The sequence below is a fragment of the Phaethon aethereus genome (assembly GCF_964289735.1).
Source record: "Phaethon aethereus genome assembly, chromosome: 4".
NCBI lineage: Eukaryota > Metazoa > Chordata > Aves > Phaethontiformes > Phaethontidae > Phaethon > Phaethon aethereus.
The window spans coordinates 75,303,620-75,328,967 of NC_138578.1; the positions used below are offsets into that span (position 1 = coordinate 75,303,620).

Sequence of the window (25,348 nt, forward strand, 5' to 3'; positions counted from 1 at the left end):
TTTGGCTCCGAGGGACCTTAAAAGGGTCGCTGAGGCAGGGCTGTGCTTTTGCTGTGTTCTGCAATGTTGTTGTATGGGGAGTGGGGGAGGTGAGCTTTGCGGGGTTCCCCCTCCCTCCCGTGAGTCTCCTGGAAATGTTTCCAACGCCCTGAGCAAAGTTCATCGGAGCCATCCACTTGGGAGATCGTTACGTGTTGCCTCTGGCATAATTACTCCAGATCCTCCATGTAACTCAGTATAAGCACTCACAGAGGTGTTTCGATGCCCTCACCTTGCCCTTGAAAAGGGTTTTTCCCAACCTCTTTGCCTTAAGGCAAGGACCATCTGGCCTTTCCTTGATGTCACTGCCCCATGCCTGGTTGCTTTGCTGTAGATAAATGCGTAGCTTTTCCTGGTGATTTTTCTTGCCTTCCCCTCCCCCAGGTGAACAGAGCTTGAGATTTGTATTAGTTTTGGGTTTTTTTGCTTATCATTCCCACATAACTGTCTGCGGTGGGTTGACCTTGGCTGAAGGCCAGGCGCACACCAAGGCCACTCTATCACTGCCCGCTTCAGCTGGACAGGGGAGAGAAAATATAACGAAAGGCTCCTGGGTTGAGATAAGGGCAGGCAGAGATCAGTCACCAATTACCATCATGGGCAAAATGGACTCAACTTGGGGAAATTAGTTTAATTTATTGCCAATCAAAATCAGAGTAGGATAATGAGAAATAAAACCAAATCTTAAAACACCGTCCCCCACCCCGCCCGTCTCCCTGGGGTCAGCTTTGCTCCCAATTTCTCTCCCATCCTCCCAGTTCATCACACGCTGTCTCTGCTGCTCCTTCCTCCTCAGGGGAGAACCCCTCACACTCTGCCCTGCTCCAGCCTGGGAGCCCTCCCAAGGGAGACCGTCCTCCATGAACTTCTCTAACATGACTCCTTCCCACGGGCTGCAGTTCTTCATGAATGGCTCCAGCCTGGGTCCCCCCACGGGTGCCGTCCTTCAGGAACAGGCTGCTCCAGCCTGGGCCCCCCACGGGTGCCGTCCTTCAGGAACAGGCTGCTCCAGCCTGGCCCCCGCGGGGTCCCAGGTCCTGCCAGCAAACCCGCTCCAGCCGGGGCTCCTCTCTCTCCCCACGGGGCCACAGGCCCTGCCAGGAGCCGGCCCCAGCGCGGGCTGCCCACGGGATCATGGCCTCCTTCGGGCATCCCCCTGCTCCGGCGTGGGGCCCTCCCCGGGTGCGGGTGCAGATCTGCTCCCCCGTGGAGCTCCATGGCCGCAGGGGCACAGCCGGCCTCCCCGTGGGCTTCCTCAGGGGCTGCCGGGGACCCTCTGCTCCGGCGCCTGGAGAACATCCTCCCCCTCCTCCTGTGACCTTGGTGTCTGCAGGGCTGTTTTCACATTCTCACTGCTCTCTCCAGCTGCAAATACTGCGTGCCTTTTTTTTTCCCCTTCTTAACTCTGTTCCCCAGAGGTGCTGCTGCCGTCACTGATGGGCTCGGCCTTGGCCAGCGGCGGGTCCATCTTGGAGCCGCTGGCACTGGCTCTGTTGGACACAGGGAAGCTTCTGGCAGCTTCTCTCAGAAGCCGCCCCTGCAGCCCCCATTGCTACCAAAACGTTGCCATGCAAACCCAATACACTGTTCCTGTGTCTTTGGCTTCATTTAAATAATAAAATATCTGTGCTCTCTAGGGCAGGTTGGATTACCTGGCTGGGCAGTCAGTCAGTGTGGGCTTTGCCTTGCTATGGGAGCTGATTTGGAAGAAGGAACCAAGTGCCATCCAGCAGCGACTGTGTTACACGAGGTGTGAGCATCCTGTCTCTGATGCTCAGTGCAGGGCTGAAACCCCTCAGTCTTCCTCAGGTAATCTTGCCCTCCTTACACCATAGTTGCATGTGAATGCTTTTGTGGACTGGCCATTTAGAATGACATAGGAGACCTCTGGAATGTGCAGCTGTCGGCACTAAAGGCATTTCTTAATGAGTCTGCCACTAAGAGCAGACAGTTGAAACCTCTGATTTTGTAAGTCTGTTTTGTTAGATGATTTAAGAGTCAGTCTTGTTCATGCACTCTCATTTTCTTGGCTGCAAATAGCGTTACACATGTGTAAATGAATGAATCGTGAATTATTTGTGCACCTGAGTTTCCGCGATGAGCGTAGAGGCATTGCTGACTCTCAGTTATCTGCGCGTGGATTAACCAGGTTGTGGATGGTCTGAGCCACAGACACTAACTGAGGCAGCAGTGGCACCGCAGATGTATTGCTTCAAAGCTCACCTGGCTCCAATGGCATTGCATCTGCTTTTGTACAGTTGTGGTGGATCACCTCAGGTTTCTGTGTACCACGTTGCTGCAACAGGGAATACTAGAAAAGTGGCCAGAGTTCTGCATAGGGTCTGCTGCCTCCAACATCAAGTTATTCACATTTGTCAGGAGCAACGTGGCGTTTTTATGTTATTCTGTGCATTCTGTCGCAGGACTTGCCCTCACTGAAAAATCGATCGGCTATGTTGATATAAACACATATGTAGGAATATATTGATGTTTCTCCCAAAAGACTCACATTCTTGTACGTTCCTCAAAACATTGATTCTGAAAATGACTTTATGCATCAGATCCTAAAGTAGCAATAGGGTTATTTGTGACTTCTGGAGGTAAAAATTCCACAGCTGAATTGTTGAGATTCCTTTATTCCTCCATCCTTTCATTAGAGAGCAGGGAAAATATGGAGAAGGAAATAGTTATGAATCAGCCTGATTGCAATTCAGTAAGAATTTTGAAAACTGGGCCCAACATCCCAAGGGAAGAAGCATGCAGCATGATGGGCTTTCAAAATTTCCATATTACCTAGCTAAATACACCTGCCGATCTATTTGCTTAATGATGATTTTTTTTTCTTTAACTTCTCAAAACGCAAGACACATCAAAAAGCTGAAGAGGTACTATTCCCAGACCGTGACTGTCAGCCCTGTTAATTGCTAGCTTCTGGAAAACCAAGGTGATACAGTCACCACTTTGCTTTGTTGTTCTGGAATACAATGCAACAGAATGCTGAACAACCACACAGGAAGATGAACTCGTGCCACCAAGGGTTTGTCATTTTAAGCTGTTACAATCCCCTATGAGACATGGTGTCAGAGTTCCCCCTTCTCTGTAGTTCTGCTATCATTCCTTCTTTTCACTCTCCTGTGTTTCTTAACTCTTCCTACTGCGCCTGAGCCCTAAATTGCTGTCATGGACTACTGTAGCATTTACTTTGAATGAAAAATAAAGCACATTTTATCAGCTTGTGGAAGTGATCTTCACAGCTAGGTGGCAACAAAAGAATTCCATTAGGCTTCCTTCAGTAAAAACCGAGAAATGTAATTTTGTGAAAGCATTAAAAGCAGCTGCCTGACTCTAATGTCAGTGACAGTCTCCTCCAATTTAAATATTTGCAATAGCCATAATTAAACACTTAGTAACTGGCATCAAGTTAAAATAGAAATACATTACACAGTCTTCCTGCTGTGCAGATTTTAATTCAGATTTATATCCTCCTTGGCTTTGTGCCTAGAATAAGTCTTGTGATTTAAAGGCTGTTTTACACAGTATAGAAATTGTCATAGAGGGCAAATTATCTTCTAGGTGAGTAACAGAATTTTGATGTTTTCTGGAAGCGGCTCCCTAAAGAGATCAAACGATGTTATGTTCTCCTTCCACTGTTTAAAGACTGAAGAGATTCACACTGGAGAATAGAGGGATAGTCTGTCTGGGTCACTGAATCTAGACTCTGGCTCCTGGAGGGTATCACATCATCTAAACCTTCTAAACAGTTTTTCCCTCATCCTTTAAAACCTGTTTTGAAACTGGCCATCCTCTCACATACAGTTACTGTCATGTAAGAAGACGTCTTAGGAACTTGGGCTGACCATGCCTTCTAAAAAGATGCATATGTAAACAAACATTGCTTTTTTTTTGCCCTCATTTTTATTCTTCTGGAAGATCAGCATAGAAAACCATGGCATAGCATACAATGATAACAGAAATACAGATCTCAATGTTCTTAGCCAGGTATTTGCCATTCTGCTGGAGGAGCTCCGTCGGTAATGTTTCAGTTTCTTCAAACTTTTGATTCTAACAGAAACAAACCTATCATTATAGCTTAAAAATAAAATTTTATTACAAAAAACCCCACACATTTTTATTCTATTGTGCCTGTATGACCTAAATTTTTCTAATCACACTGTAAAGGTGAAATAAAGATTAAAATTTGACCTTGTAGTAAATAGGCACGCTGGGAGATTTCCAGCAGGCTTGAATTTGTTCCAAATGTATTTTATTTTACTTCAGAGCGCAATATACAGACTGTGGCTCCACTTCTTGCTGCCTCATAGGCAGCCATTTTCTGAGCTGTTTCTCTGGCCATGAAGCCGTGTTGAAGAATCTTGAACTGTCGTTCCCGACTCTCTTCCAGTTCTTTCCAATGGTTCCACTGCAAAGAATCCTGCAGAAAAGACATACAGATGATCAGACTGGTTTTCCTTAGAGGATACACTGAACTTCTTTTTGATAATATGGCTGGCTGGCAACACAGGTTATTTGCTAACATGATTGGGAAACTTGTCAACATCAAACTGGGCATGATGGATAGAAAGGTAACGAATAGAAAGGTAACTTGATTGGGTTGCCCAGTTTAAGATGAATTAAATACAGCTGCAACACTCCACAAAATGTTAAGTCAAGATAAAACTGCATCTGGATGATTTGCTGCAATGCTGCTACCTTATCTTCTTTCTTTGCCAACAGTTTATTCTCAAAGCCAGAAATGAACAGTTGCACAAATCCTATCAGACCCTACTGGTTTGCTCATTCAAAAGCTGGGTTCACAAGGGAGCATGCCTGAAAAAGCTCAGAAAAAACAGAAAACTGCTACTTTTTTCATCTGATGCTTTGCTTAAAATGGTAGAAAAGTACATTTTTTTTCATTAATGGTAGTTTTTCTTATGGTTACTTTTCCAAATTGCAATATAAATTCTGTTTTATTAAAAATGTAATAGTGATTTATAAACAAATGTTACCTTGACTTGTATCAGCACAAGCGCATTGGGCCTAAAGGGCCATCACAAATGCAACTAAAGCCACAGTCTGGATTTGGAACTTTAATACAAGGGGTTAGTGTCACTTTTTTTCTCCTTATTGAGAAACCTAAAAGGTAGTGGTACAAACTGAATGCCAGATACCTGTTGTGTTATAACTAAGGGAGGAATTTTCTCCTATAGTCACAAAACCACCATTTTCAGCAATATGCAGTTCAGCTAGAATAAAGATGCTGCTGAACATATGTGACCAGAATTGTTCCACTTTGCTGTAGTAACATTTGGATTGGGTCATGCAGAGCTCAACAGCACTGATGGAAGACACACCTAGACACACCACCTAAATAATTCATAGTAACCTTGAATTTTTTCCATTTTTTCTTCTTTTTTAACATGTCTTAACATTTGAGCAGAACATGAACAAAAGCACTGTGACATCTTCAGAGACTTACTTTGTAAAGCTAAGCTGAAGAAAAAGACAAAATCTAACATCAAAACAACTTTCAAACCCTTTTCAAACTTTTTTTGCTCATTCACACGACACTCATACAGATCCACTTCAGGTAGTCAAATGTTCTAGCTGTGAATTTATAATTTCCTTTGGTTTATTTTTAAAGTGTCTCACATTTGTAATCATATGGCTGCTTTCCTTTGAAGTCTGCATTTATTGCTTCTATTTTATTCTGGACTCCATTCAGTGCATGTGTTCAAAACCTCAGTTCAGAAAGCCATCCCAATTTAGGTAATGCTTTCTTCAAATAGGTCTTCAATGCTTTCTTTGCTAAATGGGATAGACCTAGTTGTCTATATAAGCACCTACATGTTTTGCTTGCATGAAATGGGGATTCTGAGGGCAGCAAACATTGATACCCTGAAAGATTACACTGTTTTTTTTTTTTAAAATATACACACTTGAAACATACAGTTTTCCTCTTCATTAAATTCAGCTTCATCTAACTTTCTTACAAAATAGGTAGAGTTGTTATGTTAATGGATTGGGAGATTTAGTTCTTATTTTACATCGGGTTAGTACAGCTTTTAAAGAGTGATCCCATCATGACTGTCACTGCAGTGTTCCATATGCTGTGGTACATGTCCTATTACTGGTATATGAACCAATTCTAAATGTTAGGCATGCATGAGGCAAGGCAGAGGCAGCAGCAGCAGCCGGAGCAGCAGTTCCTCACTGCTTGTCTTTAGACACTTGCCAAGGAAACACAACCAGTGTGAACAGCATAAAGCCTACAGGGCTAGTGCTGCTTCCATCCGATGTTGTGGGACCGGGCTGAGGAAAGGCGAGGTAAAACCCATGGGAATGATAACCTGGAACGCGCCTTTGGTGAGAGAGGGGGTGAGCATCCCCCTTTGGTGTAACGGGACATGTGCAATAGGAGACTGAGAAAGACAAGAGTTAGAGACGGGGGTAAGATGCTGTTTCAATGGGATGAGAGTGTGTGGTTGTAAGAGTGGGAAGCTGAGTATTGTACGGATGAGCCCTGCTCTGTGGTAGCAGAATGTGTGACAAGAAGGTGAGGTCAAGGCCGTGGCTTGGGAAAATTGTGCCTACGCAGGAAGCAGGGAGTTGCTATTGCCAGTCATGTATGGCACCATCTGCCTCTGCTCCCCCTGCCAGTGCTGGCAGTTGAGCAAAAGTCTGTGAACAGCAGGTCTACTGCAGAGCTTTTCTCCTTATGTAACTCCCAGACCTTCCTTGACGTGATGCTGGTTTTCTGGGGGGTAACCTTTAAGAATCCTGCTTGCTTTTTACGCTCCATTGTTTTCTCTACAATCTTTTTCTGCAGGTTTAAAATGCGTTCATCTTTCATAGGCCTTTCACCAGACTGGGACTTTCTTTTCTTTTCTTCTTGCCTGCAAAATCAAAAAGAAGCAATGAGAACGTAAAATAATATCAACCCACAGAATAAATCCATCTGAGCATATTACCTTGATAATAATGAATTTTCTCTTGCTTCTGGGAACCAACTATACTCAAAACAGGTTTAAATCATATAGCTCGATGAATGTGGTATTCACAACTTGCTTCTTGTTGTTTACAGAACAATATTACTAAACAGTGTAGAATAATTTCTTCCCACAGGATGCCATGATGGCAGTATCTGAAGTATTTCAAGCCTGACATGACATTCTTTAGCAAAAGCATGTGCAAAACCTGTGATAATACTGCAGCTTTTTGCTTGTGAGAACTTTGGAGTTTTCCTTATATGATCATTAATATTCACCTCAATTGCTGAATTCCTTGGCAAATGAAAAATATTCTTTTCTGTGTAATCTCAATGCCCAGATTCAGAATCTATGGGATGGTGATATATTAAATAAGGTTAGTGGGTGCAGGTGAGCATAAATTGATAGCACCATGTGCAGCATAAAAGTAAGGCATAAGGAAGAGGTTATCAGATAGTCTTCCTTTTTTTCCTTTCTGTTGTAGCTATTTTTCTGTCCTCTGGTGTTTACATTTTATCTGGTTTTGCTTACTTTCACCCAACTGGCACAATTTACTCAGAACTTCTTCATGTAGGTTACACCACCTTGCACAGTGATTCATTTAACATCCAACTTTCTCTTTTATTCAACATTGCCCTTGAATTTGTCTCAGTGTGATCAAGCTGCAATAGTAGTATTATTTCATGAGCAGCTGTGATTCTCTGGCCAAATTCAGAGCTAAAGTAAATGTCATCTCTAACAAAGAATCTCCATAGTTATGTAATATATAACCAGGTTAGATCTGATGCCTTCTCTCAGCTGATAAGGAAACTTTTGTAAAAGGTCCTTTTATATTGTGGTAGTACAATTACAAGTGCTTTTATTGGAAACCAGATTCAGACTCCAAATGACCAAGAGCAGAGTGCACTGGGGCATTGTTCAGATGATCCTGTAACTTACTCTGTCAGCGGCAGGACGAATTTCACAGACAGGTTGCCCCTTGGAAATGTTTTACAACAGAACTCTTCCCTTATCTCTTGGGTCTTATGCCACAGTGTTTTCGGTATAAGGCACACTCTTCTCAAGAAGTTGGAGGCAGGAGAAGAAGGAAGAAGTTCCTTTTGATGCTAAAACCACCAGTTTGCCTTAAAAAGTGTCAGTATCAAGATTCCAGGAATCCAAACACTTCTTTCATCTCGGGAGAGATGGCTTTTGTCTGCCTTGTTAGCTTCATCTTTGCTGATGGCAAACTCCCTGTCATAGCAGGTATTCTTCAGAGCAGCCATTCTGGACTACAGTTTCCAAAGCCCTCAGGAACCAGCTGAAGGGGAGAATTGACCTATTGCATTCTGAAATATGATTGTGAACTTAAAATAAGGGAAACATTTTAGCTTGGCTTCTCATTTCCAGTTGCTTTCCTGAGACATTTCCTGAACCTCTCTGCTGTTTGTGTCATGCTACCTGCTTAGGATAACACTTCCTCTTCCTCTTTAATACTGTGAAATATTCTTCTACACTGAGGTTAATTTGTAATGCTATTCTGTAAATCTAAAAATTATGTACTATCGTTTAATCTAATTGAGAACATGGATTATATCTATTTGCATTGCAACAAGGCATTGCATTCCAAGGGATATAGGAGAATATAACAATAAGGTTTTATGTAAACACTTGATGATTAAATATTGTCAGTGGGAATAAGCAACAAAACCTTTCATTACATGCAAATCCAGATTCTTGTAAATACAATTACAGGAAATACAACAAGAGGTTTAACGTGATGAAGCAGGGCAGCTGCTTCTGAATTGACATTGTAAATAGTTGCTTATCCTCAGACTAATATTCAGTCCTTTTATACATGCAGTCATGTGCCAGTCATCTACACTGTTCGAAAAAGCTGCCAATCCCATAGATTTTCAGATGCCACACCACATCATAACAGAAACTCAAAGAGGGAAGGAATGAAAAAAGAAATTTTAAAATTCTGGTATTCTGTAATGATCAGTTGAGAATTTTCAGGACTCAAGACAGAAAAAGCTCATATGATCTCTGTTCCCCCATATCACATATTTACTAAAGAAGTAAGGTGACAGCCAGTCAGAATAGGGTAGTACATAGTTAGAAAAATCCTCTCCATATTCAATAGAAAATGAGGTGATATTTTATGAAAAAATATATGCAGAAGCCATTTTAATTTTACTTTAAAGTGTATTTACCAGCTACTGGTATTAAACGAGCACCTTGAATGAAAACCAATCTTAAAGAATCATACTAGTTCCTAAAATGTAATGTCAAAACTTTGGTCCAAAAGAGAATTTAATTTTCTTTTCTTTTGGTCTCAGACAAGAGTCTTCCATCCCTTTGTAAGTCTGCCATAATTAAAAAAATATTTCCCTACCAAAGACTTCGAAAAAATTTGTAATATTTTTAAAGTCCATATGTATTTGAAATGGTTTAACAGACTCTAGTTTTTGCTTAGCGACCTTGTCAGAAAAGTACCTTTTAGTGTTAAGGAATGAGATGAGATTCTTGAATGTGCTTATGGAAGTTTGTAGTAGTGTGAAATGTACGTATAAACTACTCAAAGGAGGAAAAGTAAGGGATTAAGGCAAGATTCAACAGAACATGGCTATAAAAGCAAACAGTGAAGATTTCTTTATCTACCACTGATTTTGTTCTCTATTCATTTTCTGTGTAAGCTATGTGTACAGTCAACAGCAGAAAGATTTTAGCTCACTATGATGAAGTACAGAACAATTCCAGCAGTGACGGGTAAAATGTAAGTGTCTTTCCATTAAAAATAATCCAGGCATTGTAAGCTGCAGTTGACATCCCCTATTTGTCTCAATTATTTCCTTGGTAAATATAATGAATTTTAAAAATATGTAAGTATTATTTTACTTCACATTTCACAAACTTGTCATGGAGTTTGGCAGTGCAACGTCTTCTTACTTACATATCCCTTGTAATTATTTAACTATCTGCCCTGAAATGTTATCATCTGACCAAATGGACTCTAGATCCAATAAGTCATCCGGCCTATAACTGAAGAAGCAGCAATTCAGCATTAAAGGTTTTCCTGTAGGAAATGAAAACACTTGGAGCAGCTGAATTAGGTCTTCTCAGCTGTGTTTAAAAAATGGGGAATATGAAGATTTGCACAGAGGATTCCTCCTGAAAACTACATTTTGCTCTTCATTTACATTTTCAAACTCCAGCTGTACATCAAATTATAAGGAGATGGACATCTGACAGCTCTTAACCGACTGAATACTTGTAGGAGATGGAGTAAAAATGGCTACTGACCATTCTAGGCACCAAAATATCAACTTAAGCAGCTAGGACTGTATTTAGAAGCTCACCTTACAAAATGGAGTCTTGTGCAATAAACAGAAATATATTTTTAAAAGCAAAAGTAGGATTGCCTTACAGTACAATAAATAATTTTTTCTTTTAATTTCCTTATACTCTCAGTCTCAGTGACTAGGGGTCTCTGCACTTCACAGTACCTTGCCTTTTTTCCGTCCTGCACTATATAATTCTCAGTTATTGCAGTGAGGAAAATTAATGTATCTATCTCTTAACAGTTCATTGTTAAGGCAGTCACTATTTTCACATTTAAGAACACTACACTATTAGATTGATTACTATTTTGTATTAATGTGAGGGATTTAAGCACTCAAAATCTGACTCCCTTCCAAAACAATTAACTTATTAAGCACCTAATTTTAGTTGGGGAAGTGATTGTTACTCATAACAGTGTTTTCCTCATTTGAAATGAAGATTGTAAAGCTGTATAATCAAAGTTCATTCACAGAATCACAGAATGGCTGAGGTTGGAAGGGACCTCTGGAGGTCATCTTGTCCACTGCCACCTGCTCAAGCAGGTCACCTAGAGCAGGTTGCCCAGGACCATGTCCAGATGGCTTCTGAATATCTGCAAGGATGGAGACCCCACAGCCTCTCTGGGCAACGTGTGCCAGTGCTCCGCCACCCTCATAGTAAAAAAGCATTTCCTGATGTTCAGAGGGAACCTCCTGTGTTTCCTCTTGTACCTTGTGTCCTCTCATTGATCACCACTGAGAAAAGCCTGGCTCTGTCTTCTTTACAGCCTCTCTTCACATATTTAAATTTCTGATCCATCATTGCTGATGAATTTCCTCCTCCTGTTTCAATGCTAGTGAAGAACTCATGGCCAGCAGTAGGGACCGAGAAACTAAATATTACGTCCTTATTGCAAACACATACAGAACTTGAAGTATTTATAAAATTTGTGAAATTAATGAAATCACAAATATTTTGAAGTACCAAACTGAAGTCCCTTATACTGCTAATTATTCAGCTTTTTTCATTATTCTAGGCTATGTTTTTGAAGATCTGAAACAACAGCCACACGTAGGGATAGCACGGCACGGGTTCCCCTGTTACACCTTCCTACCTCCATGTGCTGTCTGCCCCTTCCCTCAGTTGTGTGCTGCATCAGAGGGTTGTGCTGCCAGGGTGTCTTACAGGTTTTTGAGGATGGGGCTCCATTCTCCCCTCCTCACCCAGAAGGCCTTTGACCCCCTAAGTCAGACCTGGTTCAGGGAACACCTACTTTAGAGAGCTTGTTCTACTTGGAAAGGACCATCACAGTCATCCATCCATAACCCTCCCTTCTGCTTGTTCTCCTCTCCCTCCTTATAACCAGCCTTCCCCCCTTGTCCTCCTGCCAGGGCTGCCCTCACACTGCTTCCACCACTCCCCAGTCCAGGACAAGAGAGAGGTGTTACACTGGTGCGTGGCCAGTGCCCCTTGCCAGGGAGGGGTTTGAGCACTGGCAGTGGCAGGGAGTGAAAGGAGTGCTTTGCCACCTTGGCAAACACACCATCATTTGTAATCCAGTGCTGGGACCTCAGCGTGCTACACCATTACCACGGTGTGAGATGGGGACGTGGTAAACTTCTGTGTTGGTGGGAGTCTGTGCATCTTGTTCCTTGTAACAATTTTCCTCAGATACCAGGAAGCCAAGGAGGGTTAGTGTCAGTTCAGAGTGTCACCCTGGAACAGCAGCTGCTACCTTCATCTGGATGTTGCCCTGACTTGGAGAGGGGAGGAGGCTCAGGCAGCAGGCAGCGTCATGTCACTTGAAAATGAGTAGGAACGCAAACAAGACAGGAACATGAGCAAAAACAGAAACAAGGCTGGCTTCTCTGTACCTTATGTATGTGTCAGTGGCTGGTGGGGATGTGGATGTGCTACTGCAATCTGTGAGGCAAACAAAAGGATAGTGTGGTGTTCACTAGACGGGCTTGCAGAGGAGTGAGGAATTGAGTATGAGAAGTTTTGTGAGATAACTTTCCTCTGGACAGCTTTAAACCATATGAATGGTGAGAACATGCAGTCCCAAGACCAGACTAAATCCAACCAAAGTAAACCCCCCAAACCACAGATAATGTGGATGGAGAGAGCCTCAGCACCAAATGGTTTGATCTGTTTCTTGATCATTAGTGCATTAAATTACTTGGAGTAATAGATGTAGCCTCACTGGAATGAAAGGGAATTGTACCTGAAGTATACAGGCATGTAACATCAGTACATTATTAGCATGTATTCAAACACTCATAAATCTTTCGGTGCTCATGTTTGAAAGCTGAGAACTCAAATGTTTGTCAACTTCATATGCCAGTGCTGTTTTTCAAACTGTGTGAAATTCTAGTAATTAAAGGGACGTCCTGTGTACTTACTGAATTGATTCTTAAGTGTTCTGCAAGCACTCACAAAGCCACTGCTGTGATGGATGTCACAGCTTGCAGTCTATTAAAGGCTGATATCTCTGTAATTTTTTATGTTCCATTTCCTATTTTGTTTAATATAGCTCATTATATGCTTGCTCAATGTGCTTCTGTTGTGTTGATGTATGTCTGTTTGTAAATGATATTGAAAGGAACCTGCTTGGTAGGGACCCAATTAAACTCCAGCTGACACTAACTAAAGCACATTTGTTTAGCAAAGTTTAGCCACCATACTTTAGTAGTAGCTTTCAACATAATGCAATTTAAGATACAACATATAATTTTATATTGATGCATACGGCTATCTTACGAAGACTATTGGTAAGATTTGCTATTCTATCCTTATAATTATGAATTAATTCTGTAAAATAAAAATTTGCTTTTTACATCTCCTGTGCAGCATATCAGTATTACAACCCAAGCAATCACTCACTCACTCACATTGACTTGCTAGATATTTCAGGATTCAAGATCTGTAAATCAGGTTTAACACACGGAGCCTATAGTTTGTTTAGAGAGAAATAAAAGTTGCAGCGAAGGGTCAAGCATTTGTAAATAGGCCAGCATGTCATACTTCCATATTAACAGAAAAACACCATAGATTTGCATTCTAGATGAAAATGCATTAAACATACTCCCAAAGAACAGCATTTCTGGTATACTTTGATGATGCCTGTTTATAGTAGATGCTCCCAAGTTACGTACATAGATTGCCTGGGAGCCATGAAAGGAAATGTCTTAGAACATCTATAATGAAACTTTGTATTATTTTCTTTATTTGTAGAGCAAACAGGGCTCCATTAAAATTACTGTATTACTTATCATGAGTCTGACTAGAAGCTTGCAAATTAAGTGTTAGATTTCATTTGGATTCTACTATATTTGGCATGCTGGTCTGTTCTAAAAAATAGTTCAAATGTCAGGACAAAAAGTGAATCAAAGTTAGCTTCTCATTCAAGCATAGCTTATTTCAGGATCAGAACAGTTTTAGAGCTGAATTAAGCCAGAGTCTAGTTTAAAGAAACCCAGCACTATAAGAAATTCACAGACTGCACATCTAGCATAACAAATTATTCTTTTAAGTAGCTACTAGTGAAACAGGTTTTATGTAGTATACAAGTTCTTAATGTCTAGTTTGCATCTCCAGTGGAAAGCAGTGGCTTGAGCTGCTCCCACAGGCTTTCACACCAGTGAATGTTTAGCAACAAGAGTGTATTTCCAGCTCCAACTCCATTTCAGGTTCTTTAGTCTTAAAATCTTTTCTTGATATATGCCATAGAAGAGAGGGTCACTAATCTATGCAGTCAATCCACTATGCAGTCAATCCACTGCAGCTGCAGTTATTGATTCATTAAGCTACCTTCTTAAGTACTAACATAGTAAAACCTCAGCCTTTGGAGATTAACTATCATCAACAAACCAAATTAGAGCTGGGACGAGTGAAAACTAGTTAAATGAATACATCAATTCTGCCTTCTGTAATTGAGATTTAGAACTGGACGATAAATCAATAACATGAATTTAAGAAGCCACCTTTGGTATCGCATCAATAAATCAATGAATCTAAGATATGTCTAAAGTCATGTGTTTTTAGCCTGATAGAATATGTCTTCAGAATGTCAGCCTGAACATCTGTTTGCAAAATAATGGCAAGACAAGGACTAACTTCCCAAACTCCCAAAAAGGAAAAGGTGAAAAACAACCTGCAAAAAAACAATGGCAAATAGTCAAGATGCAGTAAAAATGGAATGAGATTGAGAGGTGTGTCATATTTTACATTTTTACATGGGCTTTCTTCCTGCTTAACTTCATTTGTAAATAGCTTTAACTTTGATTTTAAGATTAAACTCTTTGTGGAAGGGACCTGTCTTCTGCATATGTGAAGCATCTATAATGGTTATGGATCCTTTATGAAAATGAATAATGAATATGAATAATGCATACAAAATTTGATCAGAGAGGCTGTAAGCAAAGATTTTTGTCTTTGATCTACTGCTATAATATATTTAATTTATAACTTATTATTGTTATCAGAAAAACTCCTTCCCAAAATATTTTAAACTTCTAAAATAAGGCCTGCCTTTTCGCATAACAAATGAAGTTCAAGGAAGAAAACTATAGCCCTAATGTATTGGTTTAGATGAAAACAGGAAACCACTTTAAGTAGCAAGTTAGAATGATTATAATAAAATCAAATTAGTTCTGATTAGCTGAAAAGAAGAACGTCAGAACTTCTTTCTCAATATGTAATATTGGCTCTGAATCCTGGGACAATACTGTCAACACTAGCCTATGGAGTGTCTTCAACCACAAATTCAAAATTATGAAGAAGATTCGTTAAATCTGATGCAATTCTTTTTTTCAATAAAAAGGAAATCCTGGCCCCAGTGTAATCCTTGACAAAAGTCATACTGATTTATGAAAGGGCAGTATTTTCCTCTTTACTTGTTTTTCTCAAGGGGCTAGCAAAATATTAATAAAGTTGCAATATCTTAAATGTCACATGCTGTTTTATACTGACTTTAGAGCAGCTGCTCGTCCAAGTTCTGCTCTGAACAGGGAAATCTGGTCCAGTTTGTCTAGAAGAAGTTGTTCCTTAGCTTGTTTTTCATGGATGATCTGGTCTCTCTTCTCTTCCTCTGCTGCCTTCTGTGCTTCTCTGAGTAGAGCGAGGCGTTCACGTAGTTCCACTATTGACATTTCACAAATTAAACCATGGCCACCAGTCTAGAGAACATGGAATATAAGTTTAAATAACACTGTAAATACCAAGGGAAGAGTAAATGAGTAAAACCAGAATATTTTTATTGTGTTCCAAATCAAGCTGAATATATTTTGACTTCAAGAAAGATAGGGTTAGCCCTAACCTAACTTTTTTTTATAAGCTGTTTTTAAGGTGTAGAGCTTACCTTTCGTATGTGTAAAAACAAGCCTCACAAAATGTTTTCTGAAAAAGCATTGACATATACAGTAGATTAATCATAGATACAACATATTCACTGTCCAAAAAAATTCTAGTTGATATCTTCTAGTTTTAATAAGACTTTCACAGTTTTTAAATGTGTAACACTGCATATTTTTTAGTTTGTAAAACCAGGACAGACTTTACACTAAAAAATATGCATCTTTTTGAATTTATCTATTTCCAAATTATGGATTTGATCTATGATGGCATCTACTATTTTTATCTGAAAAGACTAGGATGAAACAATGCTTTGTACCCAGGAAATGCAGATCTTAATGCCCAAAGTTAAAATATTCAAACCTGAATGTTTAATGAAGACTTTTTAAAATTCACTTCGCAATGAGAGTGATAATGAGCCTGATTCTGAGATGTAATGAGAGACTTCTGCACCTTAGTTTACATATGAAGACAGATAATTTCTAAATAGATTTGTGAACACTTGAAGTTTTTGGCCCTTGCTCTTACATATGCTCTTTCTTTCCCTATGTCTACACACATATACAGCTTCATATATGGAAAACTTGCATGAACCCACACAAATACTGAGCTTCTGTGTAGCTGTCTTTGCAAAATTTAATCAATTTCACACTAACTAATATTCTTCTGTCTCTCTTAACCCAGTTTTAGTACACATCTTTGGTGCGTATCTTGTATCATGTCATGTTGTAATGGAATACCTGGGTGCAGGAAGTCAGGACACTAACCTGACTCTTGCTATGCAGTTGTATAATAACAGAGTGAAACACTGGTTAGGATTTTAATCACAAAGACCTTGCTTTACTTAGTTCCATAGAATTAGTTACCAGGAGGAGGGGGGTGTGGAATCCAAAAGAACATCCACTTCTCCGAATTGTATTTCTCAGACTGAAATTAAGTGGTAGTGATAAACATATGTAAGTAAAACTCATTAAAATCCTTTTAATGGAAAGAATTTATTCAGTTAAAGAACCTTCATTTTATCAGGCAACCCTTTTTAGCAGGAAAAAAAAAAACCCTTGTCTTGAATACTGAGTTGTTGACAGAAGAGTATCTGCCTTTCTGCTTTTGAGCTTTTCACAAAACAGAACATGAATGGTAATTAAAAAAACCCCAAAAACAGGAAAAGAGAAGGATGCTCTGTCATAGATAGATGCTCAGATTGTCAGTTTGGCTGCAAGAATTGACCTGTGTCCAGTCCCTCTTCTCCAGTCTGGGATGCCATCTAAGCAGCCTAGTCAGGTACTCATCCTCCAGTGACCACCTCTGGCTATTCAGAGCAGTGGGTCCATGAAATAGGGGGAAAGCCAAGAGAGATGAAGAAAACAGTAAGGCGGGGTGGGGGGTTGCAGGGTCAATAAAACCACAAAATAGAGTACGACAAATAACCAGACTTGGCTCTCTGCTGCCACAACATTGCAGCTTAAGAGGGATTATTATTGAGTTAGTCTGGAGAATCTACTGATACAAGCTTGATAGTGAAGGAGAACATGTCTTGGGTGGCCATCCCTGGGGACTCCTCCAAGATTTCCAAGAATGTCTCCTGCAGTTTTGGTCCCCATCACTTCTCTTTCTAAAGCTTCAAAAATTGAGTCAGTAAGAAGAAATCATCACTGTCTTTTCACCTAAAGTCTGACTCTACAATTTTGGCTCAGTTGTTTCTGCTTCCACGTTCCTCAGGTGTACCAAACATGATCTAAACAATGGTCACTAGTAGCATCAGTAGAAGACTAATAGAAGCGTTCAATATTAAGCAGTCTTTACTTTTGCATCTCTTTGAAAAGTATGTACTACCATAGGTTACTGAAATGGAAATGACCATTTATCTCCTGCGCAGGTTTCAATTTAGAATGAGCTCGCAAATAGCAAGTGCTATAATAGCTTGCCTCTAATTTAAACTAGTCAATGATCATCAAGTTGTATTCACAGAAAGTGAAAGGAAAATGCTTTGCAGCAGGGCATATATACCAGTGGTAGTGCTAGAGCATGGCAAGCAGACACTGAAAAGGTCTAGGAAAGGGAATTTCATAGAAGCATGGAATAGATGTTGAATATTTTGAGTGTCTGCATTTCAAAAATATGCAGTGAAGACAGTGATGTGGTTCCTAAAATGTGAAAAGTCCTATACTCATGCAGGAGATAATGCTGGTGTTCAAACGATTTCAGTGCCATCAAGGGAAGAACTGGGTACTTTAAAAATTATGAAAATGAATGAGAATTTTATGGACACATACATAAATTCCACTAAGCCTGAAAAAGCCTTTTGTAGAAAGACAAAAACAGGGCAAGCTATGACCAAAAGTCTGCTAATTCACTCAGAGTGCTATAGTAATAATGAGTATAAAAGAACTGTGAAGTTGAGATATAGAATCATAGAATGATTTGGGTTGGAAGGGACCTTTAAAGGTCATCTAGCCCACCCCCTCTTGCCATGGGAAGGGACATCTTTCACTAGATCAGGTTGCTCAAAGACCCATCCCACCTGGTCTTCAACACTTCCAGGGAGGTGGCATCCACAACTTCTCTGGGCAACCTGTTCCAGTGGCTCATCACCCTCACTGTAAAAAATTTCTTCCTCATGTCCAGTCTAAATCTACCCTCTTTTAGTTTAAAACCGTTGCCCCTTGTCCTACCACTACAGGCCCTGGTAAAACATCTTTCTCCAACTTTCTCATAAGGCCCTTTATATACTGAAAGAACGCAATAAGGTCTTATCTTCTGATTGTTTTTGTGGCCCTCCTCTCGACCCACTCCAACAGGTCCATGTCTATCTTGTGCTGAGGACCCCAGAACTGGCTGCAGTACTCCAGGTGGGGTCTCACCAGAGCAGAGTAAAGGGGGAGTATCACCTCCCTCAACCTGCTGGCTACGCTTCTTTTGATGCAGCTTTCTGGGCTGCAAGCATGCATTGCCAGCTCATACTGAATTTTTCATCTACTAGTGTCCCCAAGTTCTTCTCAGCAGAGCTACTCTCTATCAATTCATCCCCCAGCCTGTATTGATATTGAGAGTTGCCCCAACCCAGGTGCAGGACCTTGCACTTGGCCATGCTGAACTTCAGGAGGTTCACATGGGCACACTCCTCAAGCCTGTCAGAGTCCCTTTCCTCAAGTGTATCAACAACACGACCCAGCTTGGTGTCATCTGCAAACTTGCTGAGGGTGCACTTAATCCCACTATCTATGTCATTAGGGAAGATATTAAATAGTTTTGGTCCCAGTACAGTCCCTTGAGGGATACCACTCGTTACTGGTTTCCACTTGGACATCGAGCCATTGACTGTAACTTTTTGGATGCAGCCATCCAGCCAATTCCTTATGCATCTAACAGTCCATCCATATCATTCAGGTCCATTCTCTTATACTTGCTGTATGACCTGCATGGCCACTCCATTTTCAGCAACCTTACACTTCAGTAACCTTACACATAGGATAAGCTTGAATTTTGAATGAATTTTTCATATATGACTTGAAACCTGCTGTGTTTTTCTGCTTTGTCTTTTGAGATGAGGTGCTAGATGGGAAAATGTATTTAAAGCCATATTCTGTACTTATAAACAATCAGTATGTCAGAGGAAGCTATATCTGATGGGTCAACAGCCACTGTAAATGGCAATGAAATGAACCACGTTCAAAAATGAGAAATTACTGACATTCCAGTTACCTTCATTTTCATGAATGAGAGTCTGCACCATTTTACAGAAGTTGTGATTGAAGAAGTAATGACATTTCTGCATCTGACTACATCATACCATTGTGTCTTTGCAGCCTACACCTTGTGACTGAATCATCTGGGTAACAAATGTGCAGTGAGACCATGCTAAGGGCTCTGTTTAGGGTTGACACCATGTGCAACTCTATCTGAAGCAGTAGAAAACCCATAGATTGGAGTACCTGTTGGCAGTTGCATGCAGACAGTTTACAGTATCTGTGGTGTACAATAATTCTTTGTACTCTTCACTTTTTTCCCCTGCTTTTTCCTTTGTGGGTCAGTAGCATTTGTCCACAAATGGGTGGAGCAATTCTGGGTTTGAAAAAAGTGAATTGTCTTCTTTGGCTGGGACAGAAGTGGAGAAGTGATGGCAACAGCCATAAAGGCAACCAAAGAGACTAAAGGAGGATGGGACATCTGGGTGGCTTTGGAATCAATGAATGGCTCAGTTCTCTTCAGAGAAGCAAGAGAGAAAACCATTGGCTGTTCCAAGAGCCCCATGGAAGGAAGACCTGTTCCTTCTGTATGGTTTCTGCAGACTAGCCATGGATGCTTTTTAATTTGTGGTCTTCATTTGAATACTCATGAAAGGAAAGAAAAAACCTGAAAGGATTATATTCAAAATTGATAGTGCAATTTTATGTTTTTCCATGTTATTCTTCTTTCAGTGTGGATAAGAAAAATGGAAGAATATTTTCAGCTACTCTGCTTCTGATTTAGTGGTAAGATAACAGATTTCCAGATGCTGCCGAAGTCTGGAAATTCTGCAAAAGTGGGCATTGCAAAGCCCAATCTCAGGCAATCTTAGTTATTGTGCATCAATAGTAAGTCCAAGAAGTTTGGGATATGTTTACTGTAGACTTAACCACACACACACAAGTACATGCATAACAGCTTTGCAGACTTTGAGGTCTCGTGATCACCTCTTTTATATACCTGAATGTTGACACTTTTGAAAACACAGGAAATTAATTTTGCTAATTACCATGACAATCATCACTGTACATTAGTCCAAACTTTGTGTTCATTCAGTCCTTACCCAGGTCTGAGAAATCTGTGAAGATGGATAGAACATGTTGTAATCATTTGCCAGTCTCTTTTTGAAAGACATTGGGAAACCAAGATCCTACTGGCAAAATTCAAAGAAAGTTCAAGGGGACTAAGATTTCACTTACCATCAGAATATTCTTCCTGGTAAAATGTTCATTCTATAAACTTTGTGCAAGTTCCAGCTCGGATCTAACCTTTGTGTCACGGCATCACTGTACTTAATGCTATGCATACAGACTGCAATAAATCTGCACACAGTACACAATTCCTCTGAATGTGTGAAACATATATAATATACATGTATGCAAAACCAGTAGTTTTTCCTTTTGAGCTTACCTCAGTTAAATCAACAAACTTGTGTCTGAGGCTTGGTAAAGACTCAAAAGCTCGTATTTGTTGAATTAGTTCATATCTTTTCCTAAGCTTCTCCTCCTCTTCTTCTAAAGCTCGCCGAAGAAGTTCTCGATTTTCTTCACAAACTTCCTGAACTGAAAGAAAAGAACTAATCTCTGTTAGCAGGATGCATATTTTAACAAGTAGTCCATCTGGAGGAAAATTCATATGCATTTGTGAATAACGATAATTATACTGATCTAAAGGTACTTGAGGGAACAGTCTGGCATTGGTGGGAGGAATAATTAGAGAAACAAATGAGTTCTTCCCACCTCCAGTATCTATTATTCTATTCAACACAAAACATACTGCATACATACATAAAGTAGACACTTTGAATTACTGCTTTGTAATTTTTTTTCTAATTAGTGCATACTGTTTCGTTATTTAATAAAAGGATATTATACAACAGCAAATATTCATAGTTTTTCAAGCTATATATATGATAGAAATCATTGAATTGCAAAGGCTGGTAGGCTTTGCTAGGCCATTTCGGAGTGGCTAATACCCTCTGCCTGCCTCAACCCTTTCTGATACAAGTATGGAGGTACACAAGCAGAGAAAAGTCTGCTCACCAAAATATGCACAACTACAGGTAGCCTGTTCATATAGTAGATGTTAACATGGCGTTGCATTGGAATATGTACATCCGTGCCAGTCAGAACAGCCTTCTCCCTGCACTTCATTAGCTAATGCATTAACTGAAGAATTTTCTTTAAGGATAATGGAGGATGAGTAACATTATTTCCCTTCATCCTAATGCCTGGTCTGTCTTGGAGGTGCTACATCCCTCTCCCTTATGATACTGTCCTTCTAGAAGATGGCTTTTCTTTCCTTAGCTACAGTCTCCTTCTCTGGACTGTCTTCTCTGAGCCATGATTCTTTCACAGTGGTTGCTAGGCAAACTGTCTCTTAATGATATGAATCACAGGAATCTGAGCTTAATAACTTGATTTGACAAAAAGTATAGTCATTCACATATGCTACTTTTAGATGGAAGGGAAACCAGTTGCAGAACTTTAGTGCTGTATTTCTCCCTTTTAAACAATGAGTAATTCCCATGACCAGTAGCTTAGGATTTCTGATCTACGCATTACCAGCTTATCCCTGGAATTCATATTTATGCATTCATGGGAATGTATATCCTGGATCTTTCCCTCAACTTCCCTTTCCTTTCTGTAAAAATTGTAATTGGCCCACTAAAAGAAAGATAAAGTAATGTGGGGACATTTGGCATCATCTCTTATTTTTCTGGCAATATATAAATACCTATCTGCTGTTTGTATTCCTGGAGCTTTCTTTTTGCTTGCTTTGCATTCTTGTGTCCTTCCACGACCTGCTCCACCAGCTCTCTCATTTCTTTCTGTTCCTGTAGACGTTTCTCTGCGTACTGGTGCATCAACTCTGCTTTCTAAATCCCAAACAAACAGGTGAATAAAATTCCTGACAACTGATGATCTGAGTGCCTCAGATCACCTTCAAATCATTGAAATAGTGCAAGGACAAATAGATTCAAAGTATTACATCATCCACAAAAGTAGCAAAGGATATCGACTGGGGACAACATAAAGACCTAGATTTAAGCTCCCCTCTCTATGTTTTATTTACCCACAACAGCCCTCCATAACATTTGCACTGCTCTCACATCTTTTTAAAAGCAGACAGAAAAAGCCATCTCTGGATCTGGTTGTGAGATATGAAGAAGAGTGCCAATCTAAGACACTGCAGGATCTTCCTGGGCCTAAGTCATATCTCTGTAACATTCAGAGAGTCCACTTTTGGCTATCATGTTCCTTTCTTTTTCAGAGGAAATGAACAGGAAGCAGGAAACTGGATTTTCCCAGATTAGATTCATTACGGTGCTTTCTGGTTTAGATGGAAGACTAGAGTTTTAAAAGAAGGAGGGGGACAGCATGACAACTGTTGGTGAATGAAGAATTGGTGCTTAGTACTTCTGAAGGTCTCCATACAGGTGAAGTGACCTGCTGGCATCTTTTGGCAAGTGAAGGAAGCTGCCTGGAATCGGTCAGGTTAGAGCAAGCCTGATTTGCACATCCTCAAATCTATACATATTGGGACATTTCTGTTAACAAATAAAACACTTATGCTCTGAAATTGAGGTGAACAGAATAATTGCAATAATTTTTGAATGAGTGTGAGCGATCACACTACACTCAGTTGTACATAGTAGGGTTCGCTTTAAGTTCTTGCTAGAGCCTGTCTAAACAGACATGAAGACTCAATGCCAAAAAAAGGTTGAATTATTTTTTTAAAGGCCAGAGAAGGAACTCATTAAGCAAGTTTCCCTTTTGCAGTATGGCGTTTGTGAGAATTCTGTACATTTGTGGTAGCATCGTATGTTGCTGAGACACTGCAGAGACATCTGTGAGAGATGGCCAAGAGAAAAATACTGGCAGGCCTACAGGGCATAGCAGCAAACTGGACTAATAGAAAAGCAAAGCATGTGGTACTGACTATGAAAAATTCAAAATCTATAGTATAAGTTATTTCTTGATCACTTGTTTAGTTTATAGGAAAAGCACTGGAAAAATGTGAGTTTGGGAAAAAAATTAAAAGATCTAGCAATGTTTTTGGGAAACTGTAATCTGTCAGATTGGAAACTGTGTGACAATACTTCTTGGCATAAATATTCAGTTTTCCATATATATAGATCCAGAGAGGGTCCTCTGCCTGAAATGTCCCCTAAGAGAGATCTAGGCATGTCAGATGATATCAAGTAAATTGAATTATATGAGTTTAAGAAAACAAATTCTTTTATATTTGTGGCTCTCATTTTAACAAGATAATGAAATTAGTCATATATTGGTGATTTCATTGCAAATGGTGTTTAGTATCTCAGTATCTGTTCGAAAAGGATATGCACAATGACATAGGGGAGAATGCTTTAACCTTCTGTTTTATTCAATTTACTTCGTGTTATCAATCAAATCAAACACTTGTAAGAAGTACTTAATATATAAGCATTGTTGTATCTGGAAGTTATAGCACTATTTTTCCATTGTTTGCAGACTCCATTGAGTAAAGACTGTATAGAACTTTTATACCTTCTTATAGTAAGTATCATCTGTGGTACGTTTGCACTGATTGAATGTAAGCAAAATTTGAGCAACTTTGTATTACCTGTTCTCTCATTAGATCTGCTTTCTTCTTGTTTTCTTGAATTACATTCTGATGGGCTAGAATTGCCTCTTCATGACTCAGTTTCCCTTGAAGCCTCCTACACTCTATTTCAGCGAGCTGCCCTTCCAAATCTTTTCCACGCATCTGCTTTTGCCATTCCAGGAATTCAGATGGGTCTCCAGCACCTTGTAGCAAATTTTCAACTCTGACAGAGAGAAGAAAGTATACTATTCTAGGGACCTGGGTCTGCAGCCCTGCCTTGGTTTGTAAAACATTTCTAGTAGTTTGTTGTGATATAAGGTGTTTGATCTCTGCAGAGAAAAAGGGCAGTCATCCCAAAGTCACTTGAGAGATATATTTTAACTCCAGTCTAAGAGGTATTTGTGCTATGTAGAAAGCCTGGGAAAGCCTGGCTCGAAGAAAGTGCATGAGAGCATGGACCTGAAAGTTTTTCAGTAAAACAAAGACCCAAGAGAGGGCAAACTTTAGCTACATATGGATTCTCATAAGGAGTAAGGAGAACCAGGCTGAAGGTATGTACATTTTCTCAGATGATCACTTTGCTTAGAGGTAGAAAGAACAAATAATTTGTTTGGCAATCTTCTTGGCCACCTTAACACAGATAACTAAAAGCTTTTCTGCTTAATTCTGTTTCTGTTTTGTATTTTGTTAATTAAATAATATTGCTGTAGTGAGGCAAAGAAGTGTTCCACTATTAAGCAAAACCACATTCTTATTTTTTGTACTCTGCTGAGAGAGAAAAGTATAGCAAAGTCCTGGGGCAGGCTCATCAAAGTCCTGCAGCAGAGGATTGAATGAGCCAAGAATTAGGGCAGAGACACAAAAATGCAATGAATTGCGCCTTACTGCTGCTGCCCAATGAATATATGTATGTATCTGTTCTGTGTTAAATGCAGCTGAAGATTAAAACTCAATATAAAATAGTGTTAAGTTACAGGGAAAATCTATTCCTTTGCTGAGTGGAACAATATTCTGCCAGACAGAGTGAACAGTATCATATGTAATATAAAAGAACCTCAATATACATACATAGCTGATAACAGAACCCAAGTGATGCATGATATCCTACTGCTAAAATCCTGATCCATATACCAAAATTTGCTACGTCCAAAGACCAAATCCAACCTTAGGCAGTCACTCCAGGACTCAAAATGCTAACAGTATTTAGTGCTTAGCCTGCTAAGTCAGGTGGATTAGAAATAATACTAAATCAAGATGACATGATACAGGTTTTATCTTTGCTAAAATTATTAGTTCTGTAATTCTAGTTAGCGAATACAACCTGCAGTGGCCATTCAGGAGTCACCCTCTCC

The 25,348-nt window shown here is 39.9% G+C and overlaps 1 protein-coding gene across 1 annotated transcript in view; it reads right to left on the minus strand.

Annotated features, from left to right (window-relative positions):
* Positions 1-4,303: 4,303 nt before the first annotated feature.
* The window catches only part of CFAP99 (cilia and flagella associated protein 99), a gene marked incomplete at both ends in the record, with an annotated part of 58,421 nt that continues 37,376 nt past the window's right edge, over positions 4,304-25,348 (minus strand). Inside the window, 6 exons of the mRNA XM_081999248.1 lie at positions 4,304-4,471; positions 6,770-6,932; positions 15,300-15,505; positions 20,817-20,968; positions 22,143-22,284; positions 24,015-24,219. Of these exons, the coding sequence (XP_081855374.1) occupies positions 4,304-4,471; positions 6,770-6,932; positions 15,300-15,505; positions 20,817-20,968; positions 22,143-22,284; positions 24,015-24,219 (1,036 nt within the window). The remainder of the gene's footprint in view (positions 4,472-6,769; positions 6,933-15,299; positions 15,506-20,816; positions 20,969-22,142; positions 22,285-24,014; positions 24,220-25,348) is intronic.